This window comes from Antedon mediterranea, chromosome 2, assembly GCF_964355755.1.
Source record: "Antedon mediterranea chromosome 2, ecAntMedi1.1, whole genome shotgun sequence".
NCBI lineage: Eukaryota > Metazoa > Echinodermata > Crinoidea > Comatulida > Antedonidae > Antedon > Antedon mediterranea.
Window position 1 is genome coordinate 15120245 of NC_092671.1, and position 26798 is coordinate 15147042.

The following is a 26798-nucleotide window of genomic DNA, read 5'->3' on the forward strand; positions in this document are numbered from 1 at the left end:
TTTAATATGGCACTTTTTTGTTGATAGGATGAAATTTGAGGTTATGAAGTAGTAGGCCTAGTGCCTCAGCCCTACCATGCTAGTTGATTTCAAATTGTTAAGAAATGGCATGGCCATATTCTAAGATTTTCACTGACTATTTATTTATTTATTTACCAGATTTCTATAGCGCCCTTTTCATGAAAACTCATGCTCAAAGGCGCTTCACATCATAAAGACAAAAGTAACCTCAAATTATTCGAAATAAGATTTCTTAAACTAAGTTATAAATATTCTTACTGTACATTAATTAAAATCGCATAAAATCACTATAAAATTAGTAAAGAAACTTTTTTGGGTTCCCCATTCTTTCAATGATCCCCTACTTCCGTACACCCGTCCCCAATAATTTATGCTTTGATGTTCATTGTATGGTGATTATTTTTCTATACTTTATGGTAGTTAACTTCAAAGAAAACTGTACAATATCTATGCATGTATAATTGTCTTTGCATTTGTTTCTAATAGATTCTGACCCATGCTCTGGAGTTACATGTTATAATGGAGGTACTTGTAATGCTAATATTGGCGGCAATCAATGCTCTTATGTATGTTACTGTAGACCTGGTTACTCTGGAATACATTGCGAGCAGGGTAATTCTTTTTTCGTATTTGCCACAGTCTGGAAAAAGTAAAATAATGCATACCTGACATCTGATTTCATATATATTTTTAATATAATAATATTTTTTTTTTGTGTGACCATTGTCCCTAATGAGCACCTATTAGTTTATTTTGAGACAATTGTTTTCGGATTCAAATAATTTTGACATAAATTTACATTTTGATATCTATAAAGGTACTAATCAATGTGATGATTCAACTTGTGAGAATGGTGGAACTTGTATTCAGCAACTTAGTGGGTTTTTATGTTTATGTAAGGACTGTTTCAGTGGCCTAAACTGCGAAGTTTGTAAGTTGTATTTTAATTTTAAATTTACTTTGACTTTGGTTTTGGAAGGAACAACCAGTCAAATGGACTTGCAAAGCAATTTTTAACAATTCTAGGATCATATAGTCTGAACTAAGTACATACTGTATATCAAAATATGTAAACCAAAGTCCTATTGGGTGGGCTTATATTAATGGATATGTCATTTCCATTGTATTTTTTTTGGATCTACTTAATGTTTTCTTTTGCAGTTACTGATCCATGTTCCTCAAACCCCTGTTTGAATGATGCAACATGTAATAGTTACAAGACTCCCTCTGGTGTGTGTGGCTTCACATGTTCTTGTGGCCCATGTAACTTTGGGCCATACTGTCAATACTGTAAGTATACATATTTTTATAGTAGTGCTATTTTAATTATTATTTTTGTTCATACACATGTAAAACTGAGTAATGTATAATCTTGATCATGCTAATATTATCTCATCTGAGACTTAGGGAACAGAGTATAAACACTATGTACAGTATAGTATTTAGTGTATAGTATATTTTTGTATAGTATTTTTTTGTCTAGTTCTTTGTTATTTTTATATATGTTTGTTGGGTTTATATGAGGGCTGATTGTCAGCTTATGCTGTTTAGGGTCACCCTCTATAATTAAGGTTAAAATTGGATATTCGGATTGAAAAGAACTTCTACACTACAAATGACATTTTCCCTTAACCAAACATATCCCAAATTGTATCTTACAACCTGAAACCCTGTGGCTAAAGGGTCTTTCATAACAGTTCTGGTCCGGCGAATCAAATGTCAATGTTTTAATTTTCATGACGCTCTACACGACTATGCTCCAATCGATATGCGCATAGCCGCGTGAAAACGAAACATTGACGTTCAATTTGATTTGTCGGACCGGAACCGTGCCAGAACGGGTGTGAAAGACCCTTTAGGTATCATTTAGCTCAGTACTATAATTTTAACAATTATTTTAACAGCATTTAATGATCCATGTGCTTCAAATCCATGTGGAATTGCAAACTGTATTCAGGATAATACATTAGGAACATGTGGATTCCGCTGTCAATGTCAGTCTTGTTTTAATGGACCTCTATGCACAACTTGTAAGCATGTATTCCTTCTTTTTTTTTTTTTAATCAATATTATAATGTTATTAATTTATTAAAGATGAAAAAATAAAAAATAAACTAATAACCAGACCAGACTAATGGTTTATTCATATTGGGTACATTTTTGTTTTCCAGAGAAACAGGAATAATTGTTTATCTTAATCAATGCTATTCTTTGCTCTCATATAATTATAAGTAGAGAAAAAAAACTACTTTGTAATTTTTATAGGTCCTGCATAACCGTTGAGCTTATTTTAGGGTTCAATTTGTTTATGCTTATTATTTCATAAATAAAAAATATTTAAATTAGTTTTTGATGTATATTTGTTTTTACAATTTAGTTGATAATTCGTGTGACCCTTCTCCTTGTGTGAATGGAGGGACCTGTACTATAACATTTCCAACAGAAGTTTCTGTTAATTGCGACTATGAATGTACCTGTCCAGTCGGCTATTCTGGAACTAATTGTGAACAGGGTAAGATTAAGCTTAATGTCCACTATATGCAATTTAATGTGTGGAGCATCTTTAATTTCCTAGTTTATCATGTTAATTCAGTGTGAAAAGGCATCAAGTTCAAACATTGTACATTGTGGCATGCTTCCTCAATAGCTTTGGCGAATTCTAGGTTCAGACAAGAACCATTGACAAAATAGGTCCTAGGTTTATGAAAACTCTTAATTGCTCCACATAGAATTCAACATAATATAAATCATGATATATATACTTTTACTACCATCATGAAAGTATTCTAAAGCCCTTAAATATAAAAAAAAGTTGCAATGCAATGAACGTCTTGTGTGTTTCTTATTAATTTCCTTTAGATGATAGTGGATGTGACATAGACCCTTGTCAGAATGGTGGTACATGTTCAACTGGAATCAATGGAGGATATGTATGCACATGTACCCCTTGTTACACTGGTACAAACTGTCAAACATGTAAGTAAAACCTATTTGCAATGGTTGTTTTTTGTGTGTGTTTGTGCGCAGAGCATTTAATTGGTTAGTGTCAGATCTAGAAACATGAATTATGCGCAAGTATGACAAATAGAAATAGGCCTACTGTGTGTCAATCATCCAGTGTTAGTTGAAATATGTTTTAAATGTTCAAAACTTTATTATACTATTATATTTAGAACCAATTAAGTAGCTATTCCATTAATGGTTTCTTTTCTTCTAGTTGATGATCCATGTTCTTCAAGTTCTTGTAGTGGCAATGGAGCCTGTACTTCTTTTGAATCTGTTGATATATGCTTAATACAGTGCACATGTGACCCTTGTTACTCAGGCAGTGTTTGTGAAACATGTATGTCTAAAAACAACACATCTTTTTATAGTGTATATTATATACAGATATTGCCTGCTCAGAGGTGTAATTTCTTAAGGGATTCCTAAGGAGGATCTCAAATATTAGTTACACCAATGTAAATTGCAATATCTGTTATTAAAATGTAAGTTGCTATAGGCCGTAGCCCTAAAGCTTTGGCTAGCCTATGTTGGCCTTAGCCAACGTAGAAAATCATCTAATATCTCGGCAAAGAATTAGTATAAATAATTACTATTTGATTTGATACATTGACCTTACCATATTCATTACATTAACGGATGAATTTGTACATTGAGAATCGTTTTCATGAATTCTGTCTAATCCATCATTGAAAGTATTTCTGTAGATACTGTGAGGATACTGTGAGTTTGCCCAATCACAACTGGTATTCGTTTACATAGGCTATGTTTATACACATATATATATATATAAATGTTCGGTTCAATGTAACCGTCTAAAAAGTGCTCAATACGGTAAAGTAGAGCTAAAATATACGTTAAGTCTGGAAAAGAAGTAAGAACTACAGTTTGGTCTCTACAGGCTTGTTTCGTGAGTCGTGAAACTCACTCATCAGGAGACTATAACTCCTGATGAGTGAGTTTCACGACTCACGAAACAAGCCTGTAGAGACCAAACTGTAGTTTTTACTTCTTTTCCAGACTTAACGTATATATATTGTTTGGGCGACTTTTTCTCATTCTCACAGATTTCCTCATCTTTATCGTTTCAAATTAATTAATTAAATTTCAGTATATCACCGGGCGGTTTAGAATTAATGTTATTTGCTTATATATATATATACTATTATATAACTATAACATTAAGGAATCTGAATTATATAACAATTTGATAGATTAATGTTTTTCTTCATTTTTTAGACAATGATCCTTGTACTGCAAATTCTTGTGGTGACCACGGAACCTGTTCTGCCATCCAAAGTACTGATTCATGCTTAATAGATTGCACATGTGATGCTTGCTACTCGGGCAGTGTTTGTGAAACATGTATGTATACTCAATAGCATTTGTAAACTAAATGTAAAACTACTAACCTTTGTTTCTCTACCGTTTTCATATTTTATATATTATTCGGTGCAAAACAGATTAGTACTGGTTTAATGATAATAAATTTAATACACCAAGAAAGTAAAAAACCTGTTGGAAGACCAAAGAAAATATGGATAAAAATGTGATACAGAATGACTTGAAAACAGTATTAAATTACACTGCCCCACAAAAGGCGCACCCGGCCCACATAAGACACACCCGGCCCCCACGTCCAGAATAAACGCACAAAGTAGTAGGCTGCGCTATGTCTAACGATGATAAGGCGTGTTAATATATATATATAATAAATTTACATAGGCCTGAATATTTTTATATATATTTATTTATACCTAGTTTCTTGTTTTCTTAAATTTTCCTCCTTGGAAACAGGTCTGTTGAGGAATTTTATGGATTATCCTTGGCATCTTTTGTTCAGTTTGTGTTTTTGTTCTTTTCTGATTTTTCAGAATTGTAAAATTTTCTGTTGTTTCTCAACATTTTATACACCTTCAATTGTCATGTTCTGTAATTTTATACGTTTTTGATGCCGAAATCAATCAATTATTGCAAAACTTCTTTTCCAGACACTAGTCCATGTTCATCAAACCCTTGTGCTACTGGTGTGTGTGTTCCCATTCCAGCACAATGTACTTACATTTGTCTACCGTGTCCTTTGTGCTTATCTGGACCAACATGTAATATTTGTAAGTTATCAAATTTTATTATTTTTTTACTTTGTTTTATTATTTCTCAAAAAGATTTAAATTAATTAAAAATAATATGTCAGGATTGTCAGATTGGAAAATTGTATTCTGGGAGATTTTGGTGGTTGTCCTGTAGAAAACTAGAGATTTATTAAGCAAAATAATTCTTAACCACTAAGAGTAATGGTGATGTGGCATTGTACCATATTGAGGATCAGCAGATAGTTACATTACCAAGTTTTGAAAATGTAAATGTGAAATGTTATTATGCAATTGTCATTACATTACACATAAGTATATTTTATTCACAGATAATAATCCATGTGAAGAAAATCCATGTCAAGTTGGCCAATGTGTTCCAGATTTATCAAGTGGAGTTTGTGGTTATAAATGTGTTTGTGGTGATCCTTGTTTCAGTGGAGATAATTGCAATATAGGTGAGGTTACAGTTCAGCTATTAATTACTCCTTTGTTCCCACACGTAACCCTTTGTAACCTACGCTTGGGGCATTGTTTTATGATGAGGTGATGAGAGGTTTATGTCTAAGATTTTTTTTCATTAGTATTTGTTGGAGGTCTTTGTGATTGGAGGAGTGATTTACAAATTTCACATCTGGAGTTATAATGTTTTTTTATATTAAGAGAATCATCTGACTGCTTCTTTCTGAATTCCCTCAAGTTTGTCAACATGCAGCAGCACCAAGACGGATCGTGGATTTTTCAAACTGGAGAGCTACAGTATATACATATAACTTAAATAGTCTGTCAAAAATCAAAAAAGTAATTTAATTTTAGCTGGGAAGATGGTGTGTTACTCAAGCGCAATTCCCCTGGATCTAACCCTTTTATTATTAAATAGGGAAGGATATTCAATTATCTGTATACTAAAGTGATTTGATATTCCAACTGGTGGTAGGAATATTTAAAACAATTAAATCAATATTTCTTCTTTTTTTGTTTTAGAGTTGAACCCTTGTGAAAACAATCCATGCGAAAATTCAGGAGTCTGCATTAAGGATATTTCTAATAATGAATGTGGCTATGTATGTGTTTGTACAAATCCATGCACATCAGGAGATTTATGTGAAGATGGTTAGTTACAACAAGTTGTATACAATGTAATGAATAGTCTGTGCATAAAGATTGATTCAAGAGTGTCCACTAGGATGCAACACACCAACTTAAATGCAATGCACTTGATTTGATCAACCCAGATAGTCAATCTCCATTAAGTAGCTATTCCAGTAATTTGTTTATTTTTTAGATAATGATCCCTGCACTTCAAATCCTTGTGGCGCCAATGGAGACTGCAATTCTGACACAGCCAATGGTCAATGCTCATTTACTTGTGCATGTGATGCTTGTTACTCTGGTGCTGCTTGTCAGACATGTAAGTTTACTGACTTAACGGTCCTTCAATTCCATTTGAAAACAGTCTGACATCAAAGCCAAATAGATCAACAGACAATAGTTATGCTTCAGATAAACTACTTCCAATAACCAGACAGTCAATCTCAATTAAGTAGCTATTCCAGTATTTTTTTTGTTTTTCAGATAATGATCCCTGCACTTCAAATCCTTGTGGCGCCAATGGAGACTGCAATTCTGATCAATGCTCATTTACTTGTGCATGTGATCCTTGTTACTCTGGTGCTGCTTGTCAGACATGTAAGTTTACTGACTTTACGGTCCTTCAATTCCATTTGAAAACTGTCTTGACATCAAAGCCAAATAGATCAACAGACAATAGTTATGCTTCAGATAAATTACTGCCAATAACCAGATAGTCAATCTCAATTAAGTAGCTATTCCAGTAATTTGTTTATTTTTTAGATAATGATCCCTGCACTTCAAATCCTTGTGGCACCAATGGAGACTGCAATTCTGATCAATGCTCATTTACTTGTGGATGTGATCCTTGTTACTCTGGTGCTGCTTGTCAGACATGTAAGTTTACTGACTTAACGGTCTTTCAATTCCATTTGAAAACAGTTTGACATCAATGCCAAATAGGTCAACAGACAATAGTTACACTTCAGATAACTTACTGCCAATAACCAGATAGTCAATCTCAATTAAGTAGCTATTCCAATATTTTGTTTGTTTTTCAGATAATGATCCCTGCACTTCAAATCCTTGTGGCACCAATGGAGACTGCAATTCTGATCAATGCTCATTTACTTGTGCATGTGATCCTTGTTACTCTGGTGCTGCTTGTCAGACATGTAAGTTTACTGACTTAACGGTCCTTCAATTCCATTTGAAAACCGTTTAACATCAAAGGCAAATAGGTCAACAGACAATAGTTTCGCTTCAGATAATTTACTGCCAATAATCAGATAGTCAATCTCAATTAAGTATGTAATCCAGTAATTTGTTTATTTTTTAGATAATGATCCCTGCACTTCAAATCCTTGTGGCACCAATGGAGACTGCAATTCTGATCAATGCTCATTTACTTGTGCATGTGATCCTTGTTACTCTGGTGCTGCTTGTCAGACATGTAAGTTTACTGACTTAACGGTCTTTCAATTCCATTTGAAAACAGTTTGACATCAATGCCAAATAGGTCAACAGACAATAGTTACGCTACAAATAATTTACTGCCAATAACCAGATAGTCAATCTCAATTAAGTAGCTATTCCAGTAATATGTTTATTTTTCAGATAATGATCCCTGCACTTCAAATCCTTGTGGCACCAATGGAGACTGCAATTCTGATCAATGCTCATTTACTTGTGGATGTGATCCTTGTTACTCTGGTGCTGCTTGTCAGACATGTAAGTTTACTGACTTAACAGTCTTTCAATTCCATTTGAAAACAGTTTAACATCAAAGCCAAATAGGTCAACAGACAGTAGTTACGCTTCAGATAAATTACTGCCAATAACCAGATAGTCAATCTCAATTAAGTAGCTATTCCAGTAATTTGTTTTTTATTTTTTAGATAATGATCCCTGCACTTCAAATCCTTGTGGCGCCAATGGAGACTGCAATTCTGATCAATGCTCATTTACTTGTGCATGTGATCCTTGTTACTCTGGTGCTGCTTGTCAGACATGTAAGTTTACTGACTTAACGGTCCTTCAATTCCATTTGAAAACAGTTTGACATCAATGCCAAATAGGTCAACAGACAATAGTTACACTTCAGATAACTTACTGCCAATAACCAGATAGTCAATCTCAATTAAGTAGCTATTCCAATATTTTGTTTGTTTTTCAGATAATGATCCCTGCACTTCAAATCCTTGTGGCACCAATGGAGACTGCAATTCTGATCAATGCTCATTTACTTGTGCATGTGATCCTTGTTACTCTGGTGCTGCTTGTCAGACATGTAAGTTTACTGACTTAACGGTCCTTCAATTCCATTTGAAAACAGTCTGACATCAAAGCCAAATAGATCAACAGACAATAGTTATGCTTCAGATAAACTACTTCCAATAACCAGACAGTCAATCTCAATTAAGTAGCTATTCCAGTATTTTTTTTGTTTTTCAGATAATGATCCCTGCACTTCAAATCCTTGTGGCGCCAATGGAGACTGCAATTCTGATCAATGCTCATTTACTTGTGCATGTGATCCTTGTTACTCTGGTGCTGCTTGTCAGACATGTAAGTTTACTGACTTAACGGTCTTTCAATTCCATTTGAAAACAGTTTGACATCAATGCCAAATAGGTCAACAGACAATAGTTACGCTACAAATAATTTACTGCCAATAACCAGATAGTCAATCTCAATTAAGTAGCTATTCCAGTAATATGTTTATTTTTCAGATAATGATCCCTGCACTTCAAATCCTTGTGGCACCAATGGAGACTGCAATTCTGATCAATGCTCATTTACTTGTGCATGTGATCCTTGTTACTCTGGTGCTGCTTGTCAGACATGTAAGTTTACTGACTTTACGGTCCTTCAATTCCATTTGAAAACTGTCTTGACATCAAAGCCAAATAGATCAACAGACAATAGTTATGCTTCAGATAAATTACTGCCAATAATCAGATAGTCAATCTCAATTAAGTATGTAATCCAGTAATTTGTTTATTTTTTAGATAATGATCCCTGCACTTCAAATCCTTGTGGCACCAATGGAGACTGCAATTCTGATCAATGCTCATTTACTTGTGCATGTGATCCTTGTTACTCTGGTGCTGCTTGTCAGACATGTAAGTTTACTGACTTAACGGTCCTTCAATTCCATTTGAAAACAGTCTGACATCAAAGCCAAATAGATCAACAGACAATAGTTATGCTTCAGATAAACTACTTCCAATAATCAGATAGTCAATCTCAATTAAGTAGCTATTCCAATATTTTGTTTGTTTTTCAGATAATGATCCCTGCACTTCAAATCCTTGTGGCACCAATGGAGACTGCAATTCTGATCAATGCTCATTTACTTGTGCATGTGATCCTTGTTACTCTGGTGCTGCTTGTCAGACATGTAAGTTTACTGACTTAACGGTCCTTCAATTCCATTTGAAAACCGTTTAACATCAAAGGCAAATAGGTCAACAGACAATAGTTTCGCTTCAGATAATTTACTGCCAATAATCAGATAGTCAATCTCAATTAAGTATGTAATCCAGTAATTTGTTTATTTTTTAGATAATGATCCCTGCACTTCAAATCCTTGTGGCACCAATGGAGACTGCAATTCTGATCAATGCTCATTTACTTGTGCATGTGATCCTTGTTACTCTGGTGCTGCTTGTCAGACATGTAAGTTTACTGACTTAACGGTCTTTCAATTCCATTTGAAAACAGTTTGACATCAATGCCAAATAGGTCAACAGACAATAGTTACACTTCAGATAACTTACTGCCAATAACCAGATAGTCAATCTCAATTAAGTAGCTATTCCAGTAATTTCCTTGTTACTCTAGTGCTGCTTGTCAGACATGTAAGTTTACTGTCTTTACTTGATAATACTTTACTTAATAATATTTAAAAACATTACGATATATTCTATACAGTATATGAATATTTAGTTGGCATGGGATGTGAGTGATCTATAAATAAATACAAAAATATAAATTCAATTTGAATAGAGTTTTACAGATGCTCAGGATTGTTCTACACCATAGCATTGTACTTTATCTTTTTTTCAGATAATTCAGATAATTTACTGCCAATAACCAGATAACTTACTGCCAATAACCAGATAGTCAATATCCAGGAGCTATTTCAGTAATTTGTTTGTTTTTCAGATAATGATCCCTGCACTTCAAATCCTTGTGGCACCAATGGAGACTGCAATTCTGATCAATGCTCATTTACTTGTGCATGTGATCCTTGTTACTCTGGTGCTGCTTGTCAGACATGTAAGTTTACTGGCTTAACGGTCTTTCAATTCCATTTGAAAACAGTTTAACATCAAAGCCAAATAGGTCAACAGACAATAGTTACGCTTCAGATAATTTACTGCCAATAACCAGATTGTTTGTTTTTCAGATAATGATCCCTGCACTTCAAATCCTTGTGGCGCCAATGGAGACTGTAGTTCTGATCAATGCTCATTTACTTGTGCATGTGATGCTTGTTACTCTGGTGACACTTGTCAGACATGTAAGTTTACTGTCTTTACTTGATAATACTTTACTTAATAATATTAAAAATTATTACGATATATTCTATATATGAATATTTAGTTGGCCAGAGATTAGTGAGTGATCTATGAATAGATACAAAAATATAAATTCAATTTGAATAAAGTTTTACAGATGCTCAGGATTGTTCTACACCATAGCATTGTACTTTACCTTGTCAATTTCTTTAAGCATGTTTTCCAGTCGACATTGTGTTGCCTTGAATTTTCAAATTGTTAAAGTTGAAAATAAATACCAATAACCGAGCCAGACCGCTAATATTTACGCATTTTTATGTGATCGTTCATGGTTTTCTTGGTTCTATCGAGCATTGCTGGGACACTCTCACGTGAAGTGTTGCAGACCGCGGGCCAGCTACACGCAGCCGGGACCACATACGAATTTGAAAAAGTCTGAAGTTCTTGATACTCAGCTGCAACCTGTTTATGCTGATATCTTAATCTATGTTTACAATAAGAAAAAAATGTATTTCATTGTGTTTGTATTATAATTAAGTTTGACTTACACTTGTTATTTTGAAATATATATAATATATATAAACATTGTCGCGTTTTAAAAATTCAAGAATTGTCAGTGCAAACTTATTTTTTTACAAACTATGACGTAATTTGGGAACCATTTGATTGGTTAGTTTTAACTATCAATGAAGTTGAACTCGGTTCCTGTAAAAATGTTGAATCCAGTTATTTAAACTTTTCTGGAAAACAGGCTTTACCAAATAAGAATACAGTATTATTTATAGCCATTATCATCAGCAGATTTAAGTTAACACACTCTTCTTTCATGTATGTTTTATTTAGTGTAAGCCTAAACCTAAAAATTATAATACATTTCTGTATTTGTTTTTGGATTGTCATTTTTAGATACTGATCCATGTGATTCAAGTCCTTGTAATGCGTTTCAAGAATGTTCCATTGCCATTAGTGGAAATCAATGTGGTTATGATTGTGACTGTCTTCCCTGCTATTGGGGATCAAATTGTCAAAATGGTATGTTTTAGTATCGTTCTGCTACTAAAAATGCATTTGCGAGTTTTTGAAAGCGTGTCACTGCATAGACCCATACACAGACACTCAAACATACATGAACTAGTACACCAGGTTTTATCACTCACTCATCTTAAAAGATGCCCGTCCACCAAAATCATTAAAAACATTCTGGTAAGCGAAAAACAAACATTTTTAATCTTTTATTTCTTATGACCATTTACACAAAACAGATTGTACGGGGAATACTATATGCTTTTTTGCTTACATTACTGCTCGTCGTGTAAATTGGCCTTAAGAAACATACTTAAACAAACTTGACCTCTCCCAGAGTTTTCTTAAGGCACCGGACCAAATGCGCGCTTAATGTGAATGTAGCTTGTTGCTAAATGGCAAAGAATAAGTGCGAAGTAGTAGATGAAACGAGAATGGATACTTTGACAGAGGTGAGCTGTAAAGTTGACAAGATAACCACCATAACTTTTTTTTTTATTGTTAGTGAGAGGTGGATGCAATGGCACACCTTGTCAAAATGGAGGAACATGTGTACCAGTCCCATTTTCTGAAAATATCTGTTTTTATAGATGCGAATGTGAAGAGGGGCATTTTGGCAACAACTGTCAATTTGATGGTAAATGTTTAAAACAATTCACATTCAAATGATGATTGATCACCAACTAGCTTAATTTTCACATAGCTCACCTACCGTGAAGTAGGAAAAATTCTGATCGCCACTCTGCTTAATATAAGCTTTCCATATAAAACCTCTAAAATAATTTTGTTTCCTGTACCATTTTTATATGTCATTTATGTGTTTGAACCAAATAAACCAAATCAAATCAGGTATTCAAGCAATTGTCTGCATAATAATTAAAATATTATTTTTCTTTCAGAATAATCCTGTATGAAAGTAAGTAAGTACTAAATATTATTATTTTATTTCCTTTAGTTTCAGTTCAATAAAAAAAAAGTATTAAGTGATAGAAACCACAGCTTGAAATGAATAGGCTCCTTAAATAAACACATTGCAATATAAATTAGGAATGCCAAAATATATAAATAATAAAGATACATAAACTTCTTTTAATTTGTTTTAAACTTAATAATAATAATAATCTATATATAAATTTACGCAAGGACAAAATTCGGTAAATCGCGAGTTAATTCTAAAATGTTTACTCGATGGTATCTAAAGTTGGTTAGAATCTCGGTACTGATTTTAACCACCTGATGTAACCCTATTTACTAATTAAATTGAGTTAGATAATTAGTTATTGACAATTAAAACGAATTTAGGTTTGCGATTTGCCCCGCATGTTTTCCGATTGTGGTATACACTGTCTAATGGATGTCCTCTTGAAAAATACCTCAACACAATAATACGAGGATGCTACACATTTTCCTATCTCCTCCTACGATAATTGTTTTTAATAGCTGAAAACTGGTTGAACAGCTCGAGTACAGTATCATAATGTTGAAGACAGGCCGATTTTCTTTAAAAAAATACTATTTTGATAGATTTAATATACGTTTATACAAATGTATTAATTTGCGATGAATGGAACATTCCAATCTCTCAGACTCCCAGTTTGTAGGTAAATTTATGAGGCTTTGGATTCACACAAGTATGTACATTTATGGGCCCTGGAAGAATAAACTTACAACTGAGATATAGTATTGCAATACTTCGACACTATTGTAAATACGTATTAACCATTTTTGGTCGCCATTTGAAATTTTCTTACTGGAATGTGGTTACTGTTAGATATATAAACACATATAAATATACATATACAAATAAAATACTCTATTACTGACAGTTGCTTCTCAACGTTTGAATTTTAATTAATGCTTATACAAAATATAAACGTTGTAGTGGTGTATCGCTACATGTACTTTACTATTTCAATCGACTATTGGGGACAGTTTTAACAAAGTATTAAATCGTAAATGTTTTACTGTGTTTAGTGTTATATTATTGATAGCCCTATAAAACATTTAAAACAATATTTCGTTACTGAGTGGATAAAGAATATATTTAAAAATTGTTCTTCCCATCCTCTTCCCCATCCCTCAACTTGAATGTTATATACAAAACACAAATTGGGTTTGTTTAAATGAGTTCAAATAAAAAATTTTGACTCATTTTTAAGACAAGTTTCTCCGTCGGAAGTAGGCCTAATTCCTATCTCTAATTCCTAATTAGTTGACTATATTAATCATCGTGTTTATTTATTTGTTTCTGAAAACGACAATGTATTTATAGTCCTGCGGTACGTACATTTGAAATCGCCAGTTTTTTTACACTGAAATTACTGTGTATTCGAGAACCATCTAGTAATGATAATAATAATAAAGTTTTCTAGTTACAAATAAGTAACAACCAAATAGCAAACATACTAACTAACAAACAGCACATCCTGCCATACATATTTTTAAAATAATACCAATAATAATAATAATTGAATATAGTATTTATAAATGTTAATTAAATTAAATGTTTGCATTTGTTTATTGAATTGTTCTTTCTTGCTTCTGTAGTATGTGAAAAGACTGCACATCAACCAAGCATATATACCTACGAACAGCATAGATCAAGGCAGATGTAGTGAATATAAATTTAATCACTTAATAAATAATCATAATTTTACAGCTTAAAGGCCAGGTGCGGGCAAAACATTTCTATTGATCATACATTCCAATAATTATCGATCTATAGTTTCCCCTATGTTTCATAATTTTTGGGATTTTATTTGTGTTACACAAGCTTGTTGAAAATAAGCACTTATCAGTGGGGGATAGTTAAAATTACACAGTAAAATCAGATTTTTATTTTCATGCTATAGCAAAAATTATCAGTAGTATATCCACCATCTTTTTTCACCTTTTAGGGAGTCACCAGACATGTTATTACATAACATGAAAAAGTCTTCCTGGTTTTTATAGCAGAATATTGCCAAATTATGTATTTGACCATATTAATGGAAATTCATGTTTTTTGTCTTGATTTCTGTTACAAATATTTGATTTATGTACAATTAACCAGATATTATATTTAAAATTCATGCCTGTACCTGAGCTTTAAGATTTAGTATATAAGTACTTCTAAGATTATAAAAGGCCTGTTTTAACTTTCCCGAATCATTCTTAAGGGACAACTGTCTAATTCCATTCAATAATAAACAAAATAAATAAAATAACCCTACGAAATTTTGTTTTTATTTTTTTGTTACCTCCATTTTCTTGCTTTAGTAACGGGAAATTTCCACTTCTTAGTGACGCTTTTCAACCATGACTATACTTTATATAATAGATATTTTTATATTCAGTGTTTTATAAATAAAATATAATTAACTAAACTAAAACAGATATAGAGATATTTTAATGTTTTTATTTTATTTTTTAATAAACGATGTTACAATACTATTTTTGTAACTATTATTATATTATTCTTAAACAATTATTTATAGATATAAACATATATATAATATTTACAAATTTATAAAAATACTGTACTATATATTAATAGTAATTTTCTATTAGTTGTTTTTATACATGTAATATATAATCTATTTTATTGAAAATAATTATTTGTATTTGTTATTTTATTATTGTAGAATAAAAAATGCGTTAATAAATATTTCTTTGTTTTTATCTTGTTTATCGATCTATGACTTAATGCTTTCAATTTGTTTGGTCCAATTTAAATTTTATATAAAATAAAATTTCACATTGAACATGAGACAAGTAGTTTGGGAAGAATGCAGAATAGTTCAGTCAGAATGAAATACTATAATAATAAAATAATCATTGAAATATGACATACAGTGTGAAAAAAAAAACATTTTCTTGTTCTGGTTTGAAAAAAATTTCAAGTACTTGAAGGTAGTGGTTTTCGTGATTAAGAAACGGACGATATTGGTTAATCAATAGATCAATTAAATGCTACTTTCCTTTTCATAAATCAACAGGCTTATCAAAGTGACCTTGAAATACCAACACCAAAGTAACTGGTTATTGTTAAACTGTCCTACATTGATGAGTATGATCTATACACTAACTAAAAATGTGTAGTTTATAGTTTTAGTTTACACAGAAAAAACCACAATCAACTTCCTTTGAGACACCCATATTAGAACACTTTGAAATCAATGTATCTTGTAAAAAGAATAAGGGGAAATTTATATAACACTATGGCCGACCATGGATTAAAGAATAATTCTTTACTCCATGGGCCAACCTATTAATTAATAGAAGGTCTACTGTAGTTTTTAATTTAATTAATTATGCTTGATGGTTAATTAGTCCAGGATGTAATATAAGCTCTCTGTAATAATTGTTTCCCAGACAAAATTCAATTTCAAATTTACCCCACATTGGGAAACTGCAGGACAGAACTTAAAAGTTAGTACTTCACAACATCAAAACCAGTTATTTGTGCCTTACCTAATCCTTAAAAATTGGTTACTATAGAGATACCAACGCCAGAATTATTGTAAAGCCACATTCAATGCAAAATAAACTAAGATGCGGCTAAGTACATATATCATGCTTGTAGCGAGAGGTTTTTAAGTTTTAAATAAACCACCCTGTTTCATGAAATGCCATTTGCAAACTAGACCAGGATAAGAAGTGATGATAAATAAGCCTAACTTGTCTAGATAGGATGATTTTGCCATTTTTTGGAGGGAAAATGACCTTTTGTGAAAAAAAGTTTCTGTATATACTTTTTATCATTTTTAAATGAGTTTTTGTTTATTTGGAAATCATGGACGCTTATTCATTATTATGCGGTATTGCTTTGTACTGTAAGCATGCTCACATCATAGTTGTTATTGATAACATCGATTCTCGGTTCGTTGCTATTTAATTTACTAATTTTAAATCTGTGAATCATTTTCATAATTAGGTAAATTGTTCTTACCAGTTGTAATGTTTATAAATAATAATATATACGTTATGTTTTTGGATTATAACTGATTATATTATTTGTTGTAACGATAAACTATTAATTCATATCCTGTATAAATTAATGTCAATATTGTGTAAACAGACATATAGTTAAGAAACACATCACAAAGTTATTTAATTTCAACATCTGACTTCCTAACCACTACATGCTCTCAACATATTTTTATTGGTATATACTGTTGCTATGACTTTCGTAGAATTCATGGTGGTTATATCACCACAATTTGACTTACTTTCCAGAATTAATATTTACTTTTAAAAAACTTATAAGCGCCCCATAACCACTACCTTCCTACAAGTACTTGAAACTAATGATGCATTCTTGGTAAACACATCTTAAAGAGGTCGGCTTAACTGAAGCACTCTCTATTTGAACGATTTTCAACCACTTAATGGCTTAAAAAAAAAGGAATTAAGTTTAAGTTATAGAAATCTGAATTAAGGAATGGTAAAGGAGTGTTATGATATTATCTTTATTATGATTAGTCCATATATAAATGATCAACTTTCACTTAATATGTAATATTTCATCCTCCGATACTAACGACCATGGAGCTACAAATTACTTTAATTGTTTTGAGCATATTTAATTTTGCAAATGCTGGTAAGTCTTTATCTTATCTATTTCATATTTGTGTAGATGGTTAATGCTGTAGAAATTAAATTTAGTAAATTATTAAAATTGTTAAAATAAAAAATAGTATAACAAATTTAGTGTAGTTAATACTATAAAAAAGTGTGTTAATTTAAAATTTTTTTTTGTGAAAACAAATTACCAATGTTATTCATTAATAAGTTATAAAATACCTGAGATTGTAAGAATTTTGTAAAAAAAATACTACAAAATGAATGAAAAAATAAATGTTCACACAATAATTAATTAATTGTTTTGACTGAAGAAGATAATAGGAAACAAATACACTCGAATACATAGTGTTGATTGAAATGTTACTACCCCACTGATTTCTTATAGGCTATATACCAGTAGGGGATCCATGTTTAAATCACAGATGTAGCGAGTATGGAGAATGTGTAGCCAATGCGTGGGGTACAGGCTACTACTGTCGGTGCACAGAGTCATGCTATAGTGGCCCCTATTGTACTACCTGTAAGTATCATTACTTTCATGAATATAATTATGTATACTAAAAAAAAATACTAAGATACAGGAAAACATGTATAACAGGCAATATTATACAAATAAAAAAAGTACTATTAAATGTTCGTTCATTAGTGCATACTATTGCATGCCATGTGATCCACAATCATCCAATCAAATGAAATGAATTTATTTATGTTTTATATAATATGTGTTATTGGGTAGGAATGCTGGATATACTCACAAGGATTATAATGGAAAAATACTTTCCAATGTGATTTTTAGACGGTAGTATTAGTAATAAATTATTATAAAGCCAATGTTATGTTACTCTATTGTTTAATCTTATTTTCAGATAACAATCCATGTGGAAGTATATGGTGCAAGAATGGTGGACTTTGTGAATCCGATGGATGTGATGCTAGTTGTAAATGTGAAGGGTGTTACAGTGGGCAGGTTTGCCAAACATGTAAGTTGACTTTTTTTATTCAATGAGTAAAATTACTTGGTGTAATTACTATATAGTATAATTTCACACCCTAATTAAAATGTACTTTACTGTTATATTGTATATAGTAGGCCTATACCTACTATACTGTAGTTGAGTACTGTCTTAGTGTAATTTCACTTTGCCCTGCTATTATATCTATATACAATAAAAGAAACAAAAATAATTCTTGTGTTATTAACATATGACCTACCACTCCATTCACAATCATTTGTATAATTTTCGATTTAAACATGATGAACTATTGAGCCAACATATCAACAGTTTTGTTGATGTTGATAATTTTCCTTCAATTGTTTTCTATTTTTGTGTTTCTTGAAGATTCCGATCCATGTAACGAGGTTAACTGTAATGGCGGTGAGTGTGAAGTCATCTCAACAGATTCTGAATGTTCATATAGATGCAGAAATTGCCCCCAATATTATTATGGAAGTCATTGCGAACTCAGTAAGTTGATAATATAGCATGTTATGTTAATATAGCATGAAGCCATTGATAAATTTAATCATTGTAGGCCTAGTTTGATGTTCTTACTACAGTTGAAATATTTTCTAAAATATTATGTTAAAAGTGAAATAAATATTTGTGTGAACATACTGTAACTTTGTGTTTTATTACATTTTTTAGAAAGAAATCCATGTGACTCAGTTGACTGTAAAAATAGTGGAAATTGTTACATTGATTCTTATTACCAAGTATATTGCGAATGTCAAGATTGTTATTCTGGAACATACTGTGAAAAATGTAAGTTTGTTGAATTTCGAATCCAAAATTATTTTTTCTTATCTTAATTACAATTAATTAATATTATTTTATTAATTTAAATATAATGAAATTATATACTTTTTTCTTACAGATAATGATCCTTGTTATAATGATGATAATCCATGTGAAAATTCTGGTCTCTGTATTTCTGAGGGTTGTAATTTTTGGTGTAAATGTCCACCATGCTATACTGGTGACAGTTGTGAAAATGGTAAATCTTACATATTACATTTTCAGTGTTGTACTGTACCTAGTAAACAAAAATCCACAGCTAAAATTTTATTTCATTTGATAAATTTTTACTTTATCGTTTTACAGAAATTGATCCTTGCAGTGATATTGACTGTAATGGTGGCAAATGTGACGTAATCTCAACAGATTCAGTGTGTTCATACCAATGTATTAACTGTCCTGCTCACTATTCTGGAGATAACTGTGAAATATGTAAGTTTACTTAATTATACATTCATTAATCATTATCAAATATATTCCATATAAAATCATTTGCTTTAATCATCTCTATTCTATTCTTCAGATACCAATCCATGTGACTCAGTTGATTGTAAAAATGGTGGAAATTGTTACATTAATTCTTATTACCAAGTTTATTGCGAGTGTCAAGATTGTTATTCTGGAACATACTGTGAAAAATGTAAGTTTGTTGAATTTCGAATCCAAAATTTCTTATCTTAGTTCATTGAAATAAAAATAACAATTTATACACATTTTTCTTACAGATAATGATCCTTGTAATCATTATAGTAATCCATGTGAAAACTCTGGTCTCTGTATTTCTGAGGGTTGTAATTTTTGGTGTAAATGTCCAGCATGCTATACTGGTGAAAGTTGTGAAAATGGTAAAACACTGTCTAATATTACATATATTACATGAACCTCTTTGTTAGAAAATGAGTAAAAATTTATGGCTAAATAAAACTTATGATATGTTTTTCAGTGTTGTAACTAGTAAACAAAAATTAACAGCTAAAACATTATTTCATTTGATGACATTTTACTTTATTGTTTTACAGAAATTGATCCTTGCAGTGATATTGACTGTAATGGTGGTAAATGTGACGTAATCTCAACAGATTCAGTGTGTTCATACCAATGTATTAACTGTCCTGCTCACTATTCTGGAGATAACTGTGAAATATGTAAGTTACTTAATTATACATCCATTAATCATTATCAAATAATATTCCATATAAAATCATTTTTGCTTTAATCATCTCTATTCTATTCTTCAGATACCAATCCATGTGACTCAGTTGATTGTAAAAATGGTGGAAATTGTTACATTAATTCTTATTATCAAGTTTATTGTGAATGTCAAGATTGTTATTCTGGAACATACTGTGAAAAATGTAAGTTTGTTGAATTTTGATCAACAATTATTATTTTTTCTATCTTAGTTACAATTACTAAAGTTATTTGAAATAAAACTAACAATTTATTAATTTAAATATAATGGAATTATACACTTTTTTCTTACAGATAATGATCCTTGTAGTGATGATAGTAATCCATGTGAAAACTCTGGTCTCTGTATTTCTGAGGGTTGTAATTTTTGGTGTAAATGTCCAGCATGCTATACTGGTGAAAGTTGTGAAAATGGTAAAACACTGTCTAATATTACATATATTACATTAACCTCTTTGTTAGAAAATGAGTAAAAATGTATGCCTAAATAAAACTTATGATATGTTTTTCAGTGTTGTAACTAGTAAACAAAAATTAACAGCTAAAACATTATTTCATTTGATGAATTTTTACTTTATTGTTTTACAGAAATTGATCCTTGCAGTGATATTGACTGTAATGGTGGCAAATGTGACGTAATCTCAACTAATTCAGTGTGTTCATACCAATGTATTAACTGTCCTGCTCACTATTCTGGAGATAACTGTGAAATATGTAAGTTACTTAATTATACATTCATTAATCATTATCAAATAATATTCCATATAAAATCATTTGCTTTAATCATCTCTATTCTATTCTTCAGATACCAATCCATGTGACTCAGTTGATTGTAAAAATGGTGGAAATTGTTACATTAATTCTTATTACCAAGTTTATTGCGAGTGTCAAGATTGTTATTCTGGAACATACTGTGAAAAATGTAAGTTTGTTGAATTTCGAATCCAAAATTTCTTATCTTAGTTCATTGAAATAAAAATAACAATTTATACACATTTTTCTTACAGATAATGATCCTTGTAATAATTATAGTAATCCATGTGAAAACTCTGGTCTCTGTATTTCTGAGGGTTGTAATTTTTGGTGTAAATGTCCAGCATGCTATACTGGTGAAAGTTGTGAAAATGGTAAAACACTGTCTAATATTACATATATTACATGAACCTCTTTGTTAGAAAATGAGTAAAAATTTATGGCTAAATAAAACTTATGATATGTTTTTCAGTGTTGTAACTAGTAAACAAAAATTAACAGCTAAAACATTATTTCATTTGATGACATTTTACTTTATTGTTTTACAGAAATTGATCCTTGCAGTGATATTGACTGTAATGGTGGTAAATGTGACGTAATCTCAACAGATTCAGTGTGTTCATACCAATGTATTAACTGTCCTGCTCACTATTCTGGAGATAACTGTGAAATATGTAAGTTACTTAATTATACATCCATTAATCATTATCAAATAATATTCCATATAAAATCATTTTTGCTTTAATCATCTCTATTCTATTCTTCAGATACCAATCCATGTGACTCAGTTGATTGTAAAAATGGTGGAAATTGTTACATTAATTCTTATTATCAAGTTTATTGTGAATGTCAAGATTGTTATTCTGGAACATACTGTGAAAAATGTAAGTTTGTTGAATTTTGATCAACAATTATTATTTTTTCTATCTTAGTTACAATTACTAAAGTTATTTGAAATAAAACTAACAATTTATTAATTTAAATATAATGGAATTATACACTTTTTTCTTACAGATAATGATCCTTGTAGTGATGATAGTAATCCATGTGAAAACTCTGGTCTCTGTATTTCTGAGGGTTGTAATTTTTGGTGTAAATGTCCAGCATGCTATACTGGTGAAAGTTGTGAAAATGGTAAAACACTGTCTAATATTACATATATTACATTAACCTCTTTGTTAGAAAATGAGTAAAAATGTATGCCTAAATAAAACTTATGATATGTTTTTCAGTGTTGTAACTAGTAAACAAAAATTAACAGCTAAAACATTATTTCATTTGATGAATTTTTACTTTATTGTTTTACAGAAATTGATCCTTGCAGTGATATTGACTGTAATGGTGGCAAATGTGACGTAATCTCAACTAATTCAGTGTGTTCATACCAATGTATTAACTGTCCTGCTCACTATTCTGGAGATAACTGTGAAATATGTAAGTTACTTAATTATACATTCATTAATCATTATCAAATAATATTCCATATAAAATCATTTGCTTTAATCATCTCTATTCTATTCTTCAGATACCAATCCATGTGACTCAGTTGATTGTAAAAATGGTGGAAATTGTTACATTAATTCTTATTACCAAGTTTATTGCGAGTGTCAAGATTGTTATTCTGGAACATACTGTGAAAAATGTAAGTTTGTTGAATTTTGAATCCAAAATTTCTTATCTTAGTTCATTGAAATAAGAATAACAATTTATACACATTTTTCTTACAGATAATGATCCTTGTAATAATTATAGTAATCCATGTGAAAACTCTGGTCTCTGTATTTCTGAGGGTTGTAATTTTTGGTGTAAATGTCCCGCATGCTATACTGGTGACAGTTGTGAAAATGGTAAGACACTGTCTAACATCTTACATATATTTAATGAACCTTTTTGTTAGAAATGAGTACAAATCAACTAATTTGAAAATGTAATGCCTAAATACAATTTATGATAGGTTGTAACTAGTAAACAAAAATCAAGAGCAAAAACATTATTTAATTTGATGACATTTTACTTTATTGTTTTACAGAAATTGATCCTTGCAGTGATATTGACTGTAATGGTGGCAAATGTGATGTAATCTCAACTGATTCAGTGTGTTCATACCAATGTATTAACTGTCCTGCTCACTATTCTGGAGATAACTGTGAAATATGTAAATTAACTTATTATACATTCATAATCATTATCAAGTATGCCTTATAACATCATTTGTGCTTTAATCATCTTTATTCTATTCTTCAGATACCAATCCATGTGACTCAGTTGATTGTAAAAATGGTGGAAATTGTTACATTAATTCTTATTATCAAGTTTATTGCACGTGTCAAGATTGTTATTCTGGAACATACTGTGAAAAATGTAAGTTTGTTGAATTTTGATCAACAATTATTATTTTTTCTATCTTAGTTAAAATTACTAAAGTTATTTGAAAAAAAACTAACAATTTATTAATTTAAATATAATGGAATTATACACTTTTTTCTTACAGATAATGATCCTTGTAGTGATGATAGTAATCCATGTGAAAACTCTGGTCTCTGTATTTCTGAGGGTTGTAATTTTTGGTGTAAATGTCCAGCATGCTATACTGGTGAAAGTTGTGAAAATGGTAAAACACTCTGTCTAATATTACATATATTACATGAACCTCTTTGTTAGAAAATGAGTAAAAATTTATGGCTAAATAAAACTTATGATATGTTTTTCAGTGTTGTAACTAGTAAACAAAAATTAACAGCTAAAACATTATTTCATTTGATGACATTTTACTTTATTGTTTTACAGAAATTGATCCTTGCAGTGATATTGACTGTAATGGTGGCAAATGTGACGTAATCTCAACAGATTCAGTGTGTTCATACCAATGCATTAATTGTCCTGCTCACTATTCTGGAGATAACTGTGAAATATGTAAGTTACTTAATTCTACATTCATTAATCATTATCAAATAATATTCCATATAAAATCATTTGTGCTTTAATCATCTCTATTCTATTCTTCAGATACCAATCCATGTGACTCAGTTGATTGTAAAAATGGTGGAAATTGTTACATTAATTCTTATTACCAAGTTTATTGCGCGTGTCAAGATTGTTATTCTGGAACATACTGTGAAAAATGTAAGTTTGTTGAATTTTGAATTCAAAATTATTTACTGCAATTACTTAAGTTATTTGAATTATAATTAACAATTTATACCCATTTTTGTTACAGATAATGATCCTTGTAATGATGATAGTAATCCATGTCAAAACTCTGGTCTCTGTATTTCTGAGGGTTGTAATTTTTGGTGTAAATGTCCAGCATGCTATACTGGTGACAGTTGTGAATATTGTAAGAATCCTATCTACATACATACAAAGTTCTTATATTAATTATAATTTTACAATTATTATACATTTTTCTTATAAAATAATAATTAATCATTTCAGCATTATTTTCAAATCATTTTGAAAGGTCTTACTTTCCATCCTCCTATCTGTTGTAATTGTAATTTTAATTGTGTTTGTATGAATTTATTTCACTAAATTTTAATAAATTATTTTCTACTTAGACATTAACCCTTGTGAAGATGTGAATTGTAATGGCGGGCAATGTGTAGTTATTTCAAACATCAGTCAGTGCACATATGAATGTACCAACTGTCCATATGGCTATACTGGAAACAATTGTGAAACTTGTAAGTACAGTATTCAATTACTTGTTAAAGCATTCCATTTGGTTATAAATTCCCTGAAATCATAACTTTTAGATGTCATTTATTACCTCCACCAGAATTGCAGGAGGTTATGAGGTAAATCGGGTGTGTTTGTTTCTGTCTATATTTGTTGGTTAGCAGGATATATTATGTTTTATTTGTGTTATAATGGTTATACTTTATATTTGTGGGTAAATAAAAGAAAGTAGAAAACTGTATTGCCTCATTTTCATAAGATTTTAAAGGATGGTTTCATAGCTGTATGGAAACATGCGATTTAATTTTCATATGCCTAGGCAGAGCTTTTAGTTATGTGTATGTTATGTTTTTTTCATTTCAGAATGAAAAAAAAAAAACTGGCCAACATAAATTTTCAAAACTACACTGTTTCTATTCAAGTTATTCCTTCTTCTTGTTATTTTGAGACAAATAAATTATTACTAATAACTTTTTTCCCTTCTTTTTAGATATTGACCCTTGTCAATACACTGATTGTGAAAATAATGGAACTTGTGTAGTTAAACCAGACCACACTACTGAATGTAAATGTAAAGAGTGTTATTCTGGCACTCTATGTCAAGACTGTGAGTAAAATCTAAAGCTCTGTCTACACTATTAAAATTGATGTGACAAAAAAATGTAATATGCCCATATATGGATAGACACGATGATGTCATATCACTACCATATTTGGCCACATCACACTTTTTTATCAAACTAGTTTGATAGTGTAGACAAAGCTTAATAACATTATTCTTATTCCATGTATATTAATATATGTAATATTTTAAACATTTAGCTTTGTATATAGAAAAGACTGATTAAAGAATTTTTCTTGTTAGAAACTCATAAACCGTTGCTAATAATTAACTTTAAAGTACATGAATGAAGATATATTCTAGTTGCGCATAAAATATGTTGAAATTTAGAGTCAAAAGAGGATAACCGTATTATGGTGTTTTAAAAATATTTAATAACTATGTTATGTTTTTTTTTACTAGATGTAAGCAGTGCATGCGATAGTCATAAATGTGGTAATGGTGGCGTGTGTGAATCAACTGGATGTAATACGTACAAGTGTGTTTGTCCCATGTGTTACACTGGACGATACTGTGCCTCCCGTAAGACTTCACTCTCTTTTAAATACAAATTTGTCTGCACATCAGTACATTCATATTGCTTATGTATATATATTATTAGGCTAATAGAAATCCAAAGACAAATTACTGAAATAAAATAAGCAAAAAGCTAAATCAAAATGATAAATTAAAACAACCAGAAAAATTTGCAGAGCTTTTGGGTAACAGTAACCCTTCATCAGTATAAGGAGTACCTAATTATTTAGGTTTTTAAGATCTTCTGTAATCTCTAACTGTAATTACTGTTTGTTTCAATATCATATTTTTATACACTAACAGGAGTTGATCCATGTGAAAATCATGGGTGCCAAAACAATGGAGTTTGTATTCCACTTGTACCATCGTGTGAACGCTACAGGTGTTGGTGCCGTCGTGGAACTACTGGCAATAGATGTCAATGTAAGTATGAACACGGATTACAAAATGTATGTGTTTATGCGTTTGTTACCTAATTAACAATGCCTCTCGGAGTACAGTGATTTATTTGTTACTAACAAGACTCCTATGTCATAATTAACAATGCCTCTCGGTCTACAGTGATTTATTTGTTACTAACAAGACTCCTATGTCATAATTAACAATGCCTCTCGGAGTACAGTGATTTATGTGATAAGACTAACATTTTACAATTTTACTTGCAGATACTTCTGGTTACTACGCCCCATACGGAGGATAATATGAAATAAATATTATATAAATAAGCAGGAATTGTGTGAAAACAATGTTTAACACGATTCTATTTCTATCACATCTCCAATAATCATTCAGTAAGATATTTCTAATATTTGTGAATTTATTTATATTATATAATATATTTGGTAATTTTAATACTGTTTTATAAGAATTTATATTAATAAATGAATAAATATGTAAAAGTTAATTTATCTTCATTAAGATAATAATAATAGGGCCTAATAAT

At 30.7% G+C, this 26798-nt stretch overlaps 2 protein-coding genes and 2 long non-coding RNA genes across 4 annotated transcripts; all 4 read left to right on the top strand.

The window, feature by feature from the left end:
• Positions 1 to 2021: 2021 nt before the first annotated feature.
• LOC140039703 (uncharacterized) lies at positions 2022 to 4336 on the top strand. Its single transcript, XR_011842558.1, has 5 exons — positions 2022 to 2051; positions 2399 to 2533; positions 2881 to 2997; positions 3239 to 3364; positions 4264 to 4336. It is a non-coding gene; the product is annotated as an uncharacterized lncRNA (long non-coding RNA).
• Positions 4325 to 6525, top strand: LOC140039704 (uncharacterized). Its single transcript, XR_011842559.1, has 5 exons — positions 4325 to 4389; positions 5016 to 5135; positions 5447 to 5572; positions 6099 to 6227; positions 6400 to 6525. It is a non-coding gene; the product is annotated as an uncharacterized lncRNA (long non-coding RNA).
• Positions 6526 to 7249: 724 nt separating this feature from the next.
• Positions 7250 to 15100, top strand: LOC140039310 (uncharacterized). The gene is made up of 16 exons (XM_072084914.1): positions 7250 to 7360; positions 7525 to 7638; positions 7803 to 7920; positions 8084 to 8197; positions 8362 to 8475; positions 8640 to 8753; positions 8918 to 9031; positions 9197 to 9310; positions 9475 to 9588; positions 9753 to 9866; positions 10356 to 10469; positions 10600 to 10713; positions 11618 to 11743; positions 12240 to 12371; positions 12634 to 12654; positions 14282 to 15100. The coding sequence occupies exons 1-15, from the start codon at positions 7250 to 7252 to the stop codon at positions 12636 to 12638; spliced, it is 1632 nt and encodes a 543-aa protein (XP_071941015.1). The 3' UTR covers positions 12639 to 12654; positions 14282 to 15100.
• An 8216-nt stretch (positions 15101 to 23316) lies between these two features.
• LOC140039311 (uncharacterized) lies at positions 23317 to 26555 on the top strand. Its single transcript, XM_072084916.1, has 10 exons — positions 23317 to 23404; positions 23531 to 23650; positions 23827 to 23952; positions 24046 to 24162; positions 24257 to 24376; positions 24597 to 24722; positions 25208 to 25324; positions 25742 to 25861; positions 26159 to 26278; positions 26521 to 26555. Exons 1-10 carry the CDS (start codon positions 23317 to 23319, stop codon positions 26553 to 26555), a joined length of 1089 nt encoding a protein of 362 aa, XP_071941017.1.
• Positions 26556 to 26798: the final 243 nt, after the last annotated feature.

Excerpts from the sequence above, each read along its gene's own strand:
- LOC140039310 (XM_072084914.1), top strand. The coding sequence starts at position 7,250 with ATGATCCCTGCACTTCAAATCCTTGTGGCACCAATGGAGACTGCAATT. Across the intron at positions 8,754-8,917 it reads TGGTGCTGCTTGTCAGACAT|ATAATGATCCCTGCACTTCA; the intron begins GTAAGTTTACTG and ends TTTATTTTTCAG. Across the intron at positions 10,714-11,617 it reads TGGTGACACTTGTCAGACAT|ATACTGATCCATGTGATTCA; the intron begins GTAAGTTTACTG and ends TGTCATTTTTAG.
- LOC140039311 (XM_072084916.1), top strand. The coding sequence starts at position 23,317 with ATGGTGGAAATTGTTACATTAATTCTTATTATCAAGTTTATTGCACGT. Across the intron at positions 24,163-24,256 it reads TGGAACATACTGTGAAAAAT|ATAATGATCCTTGTAATGAT; the intron begins GTAAGTTTGTTG and ends TTTTTGTTACAG. Across the intron at positions 25,325-25,741 it reads TGGCACTCTATGTCAAGACT|ATGTAAGCAGTGCATGCGAT; the intron begins GTGAGTAAAATC and ends TTTTTTTACTAG.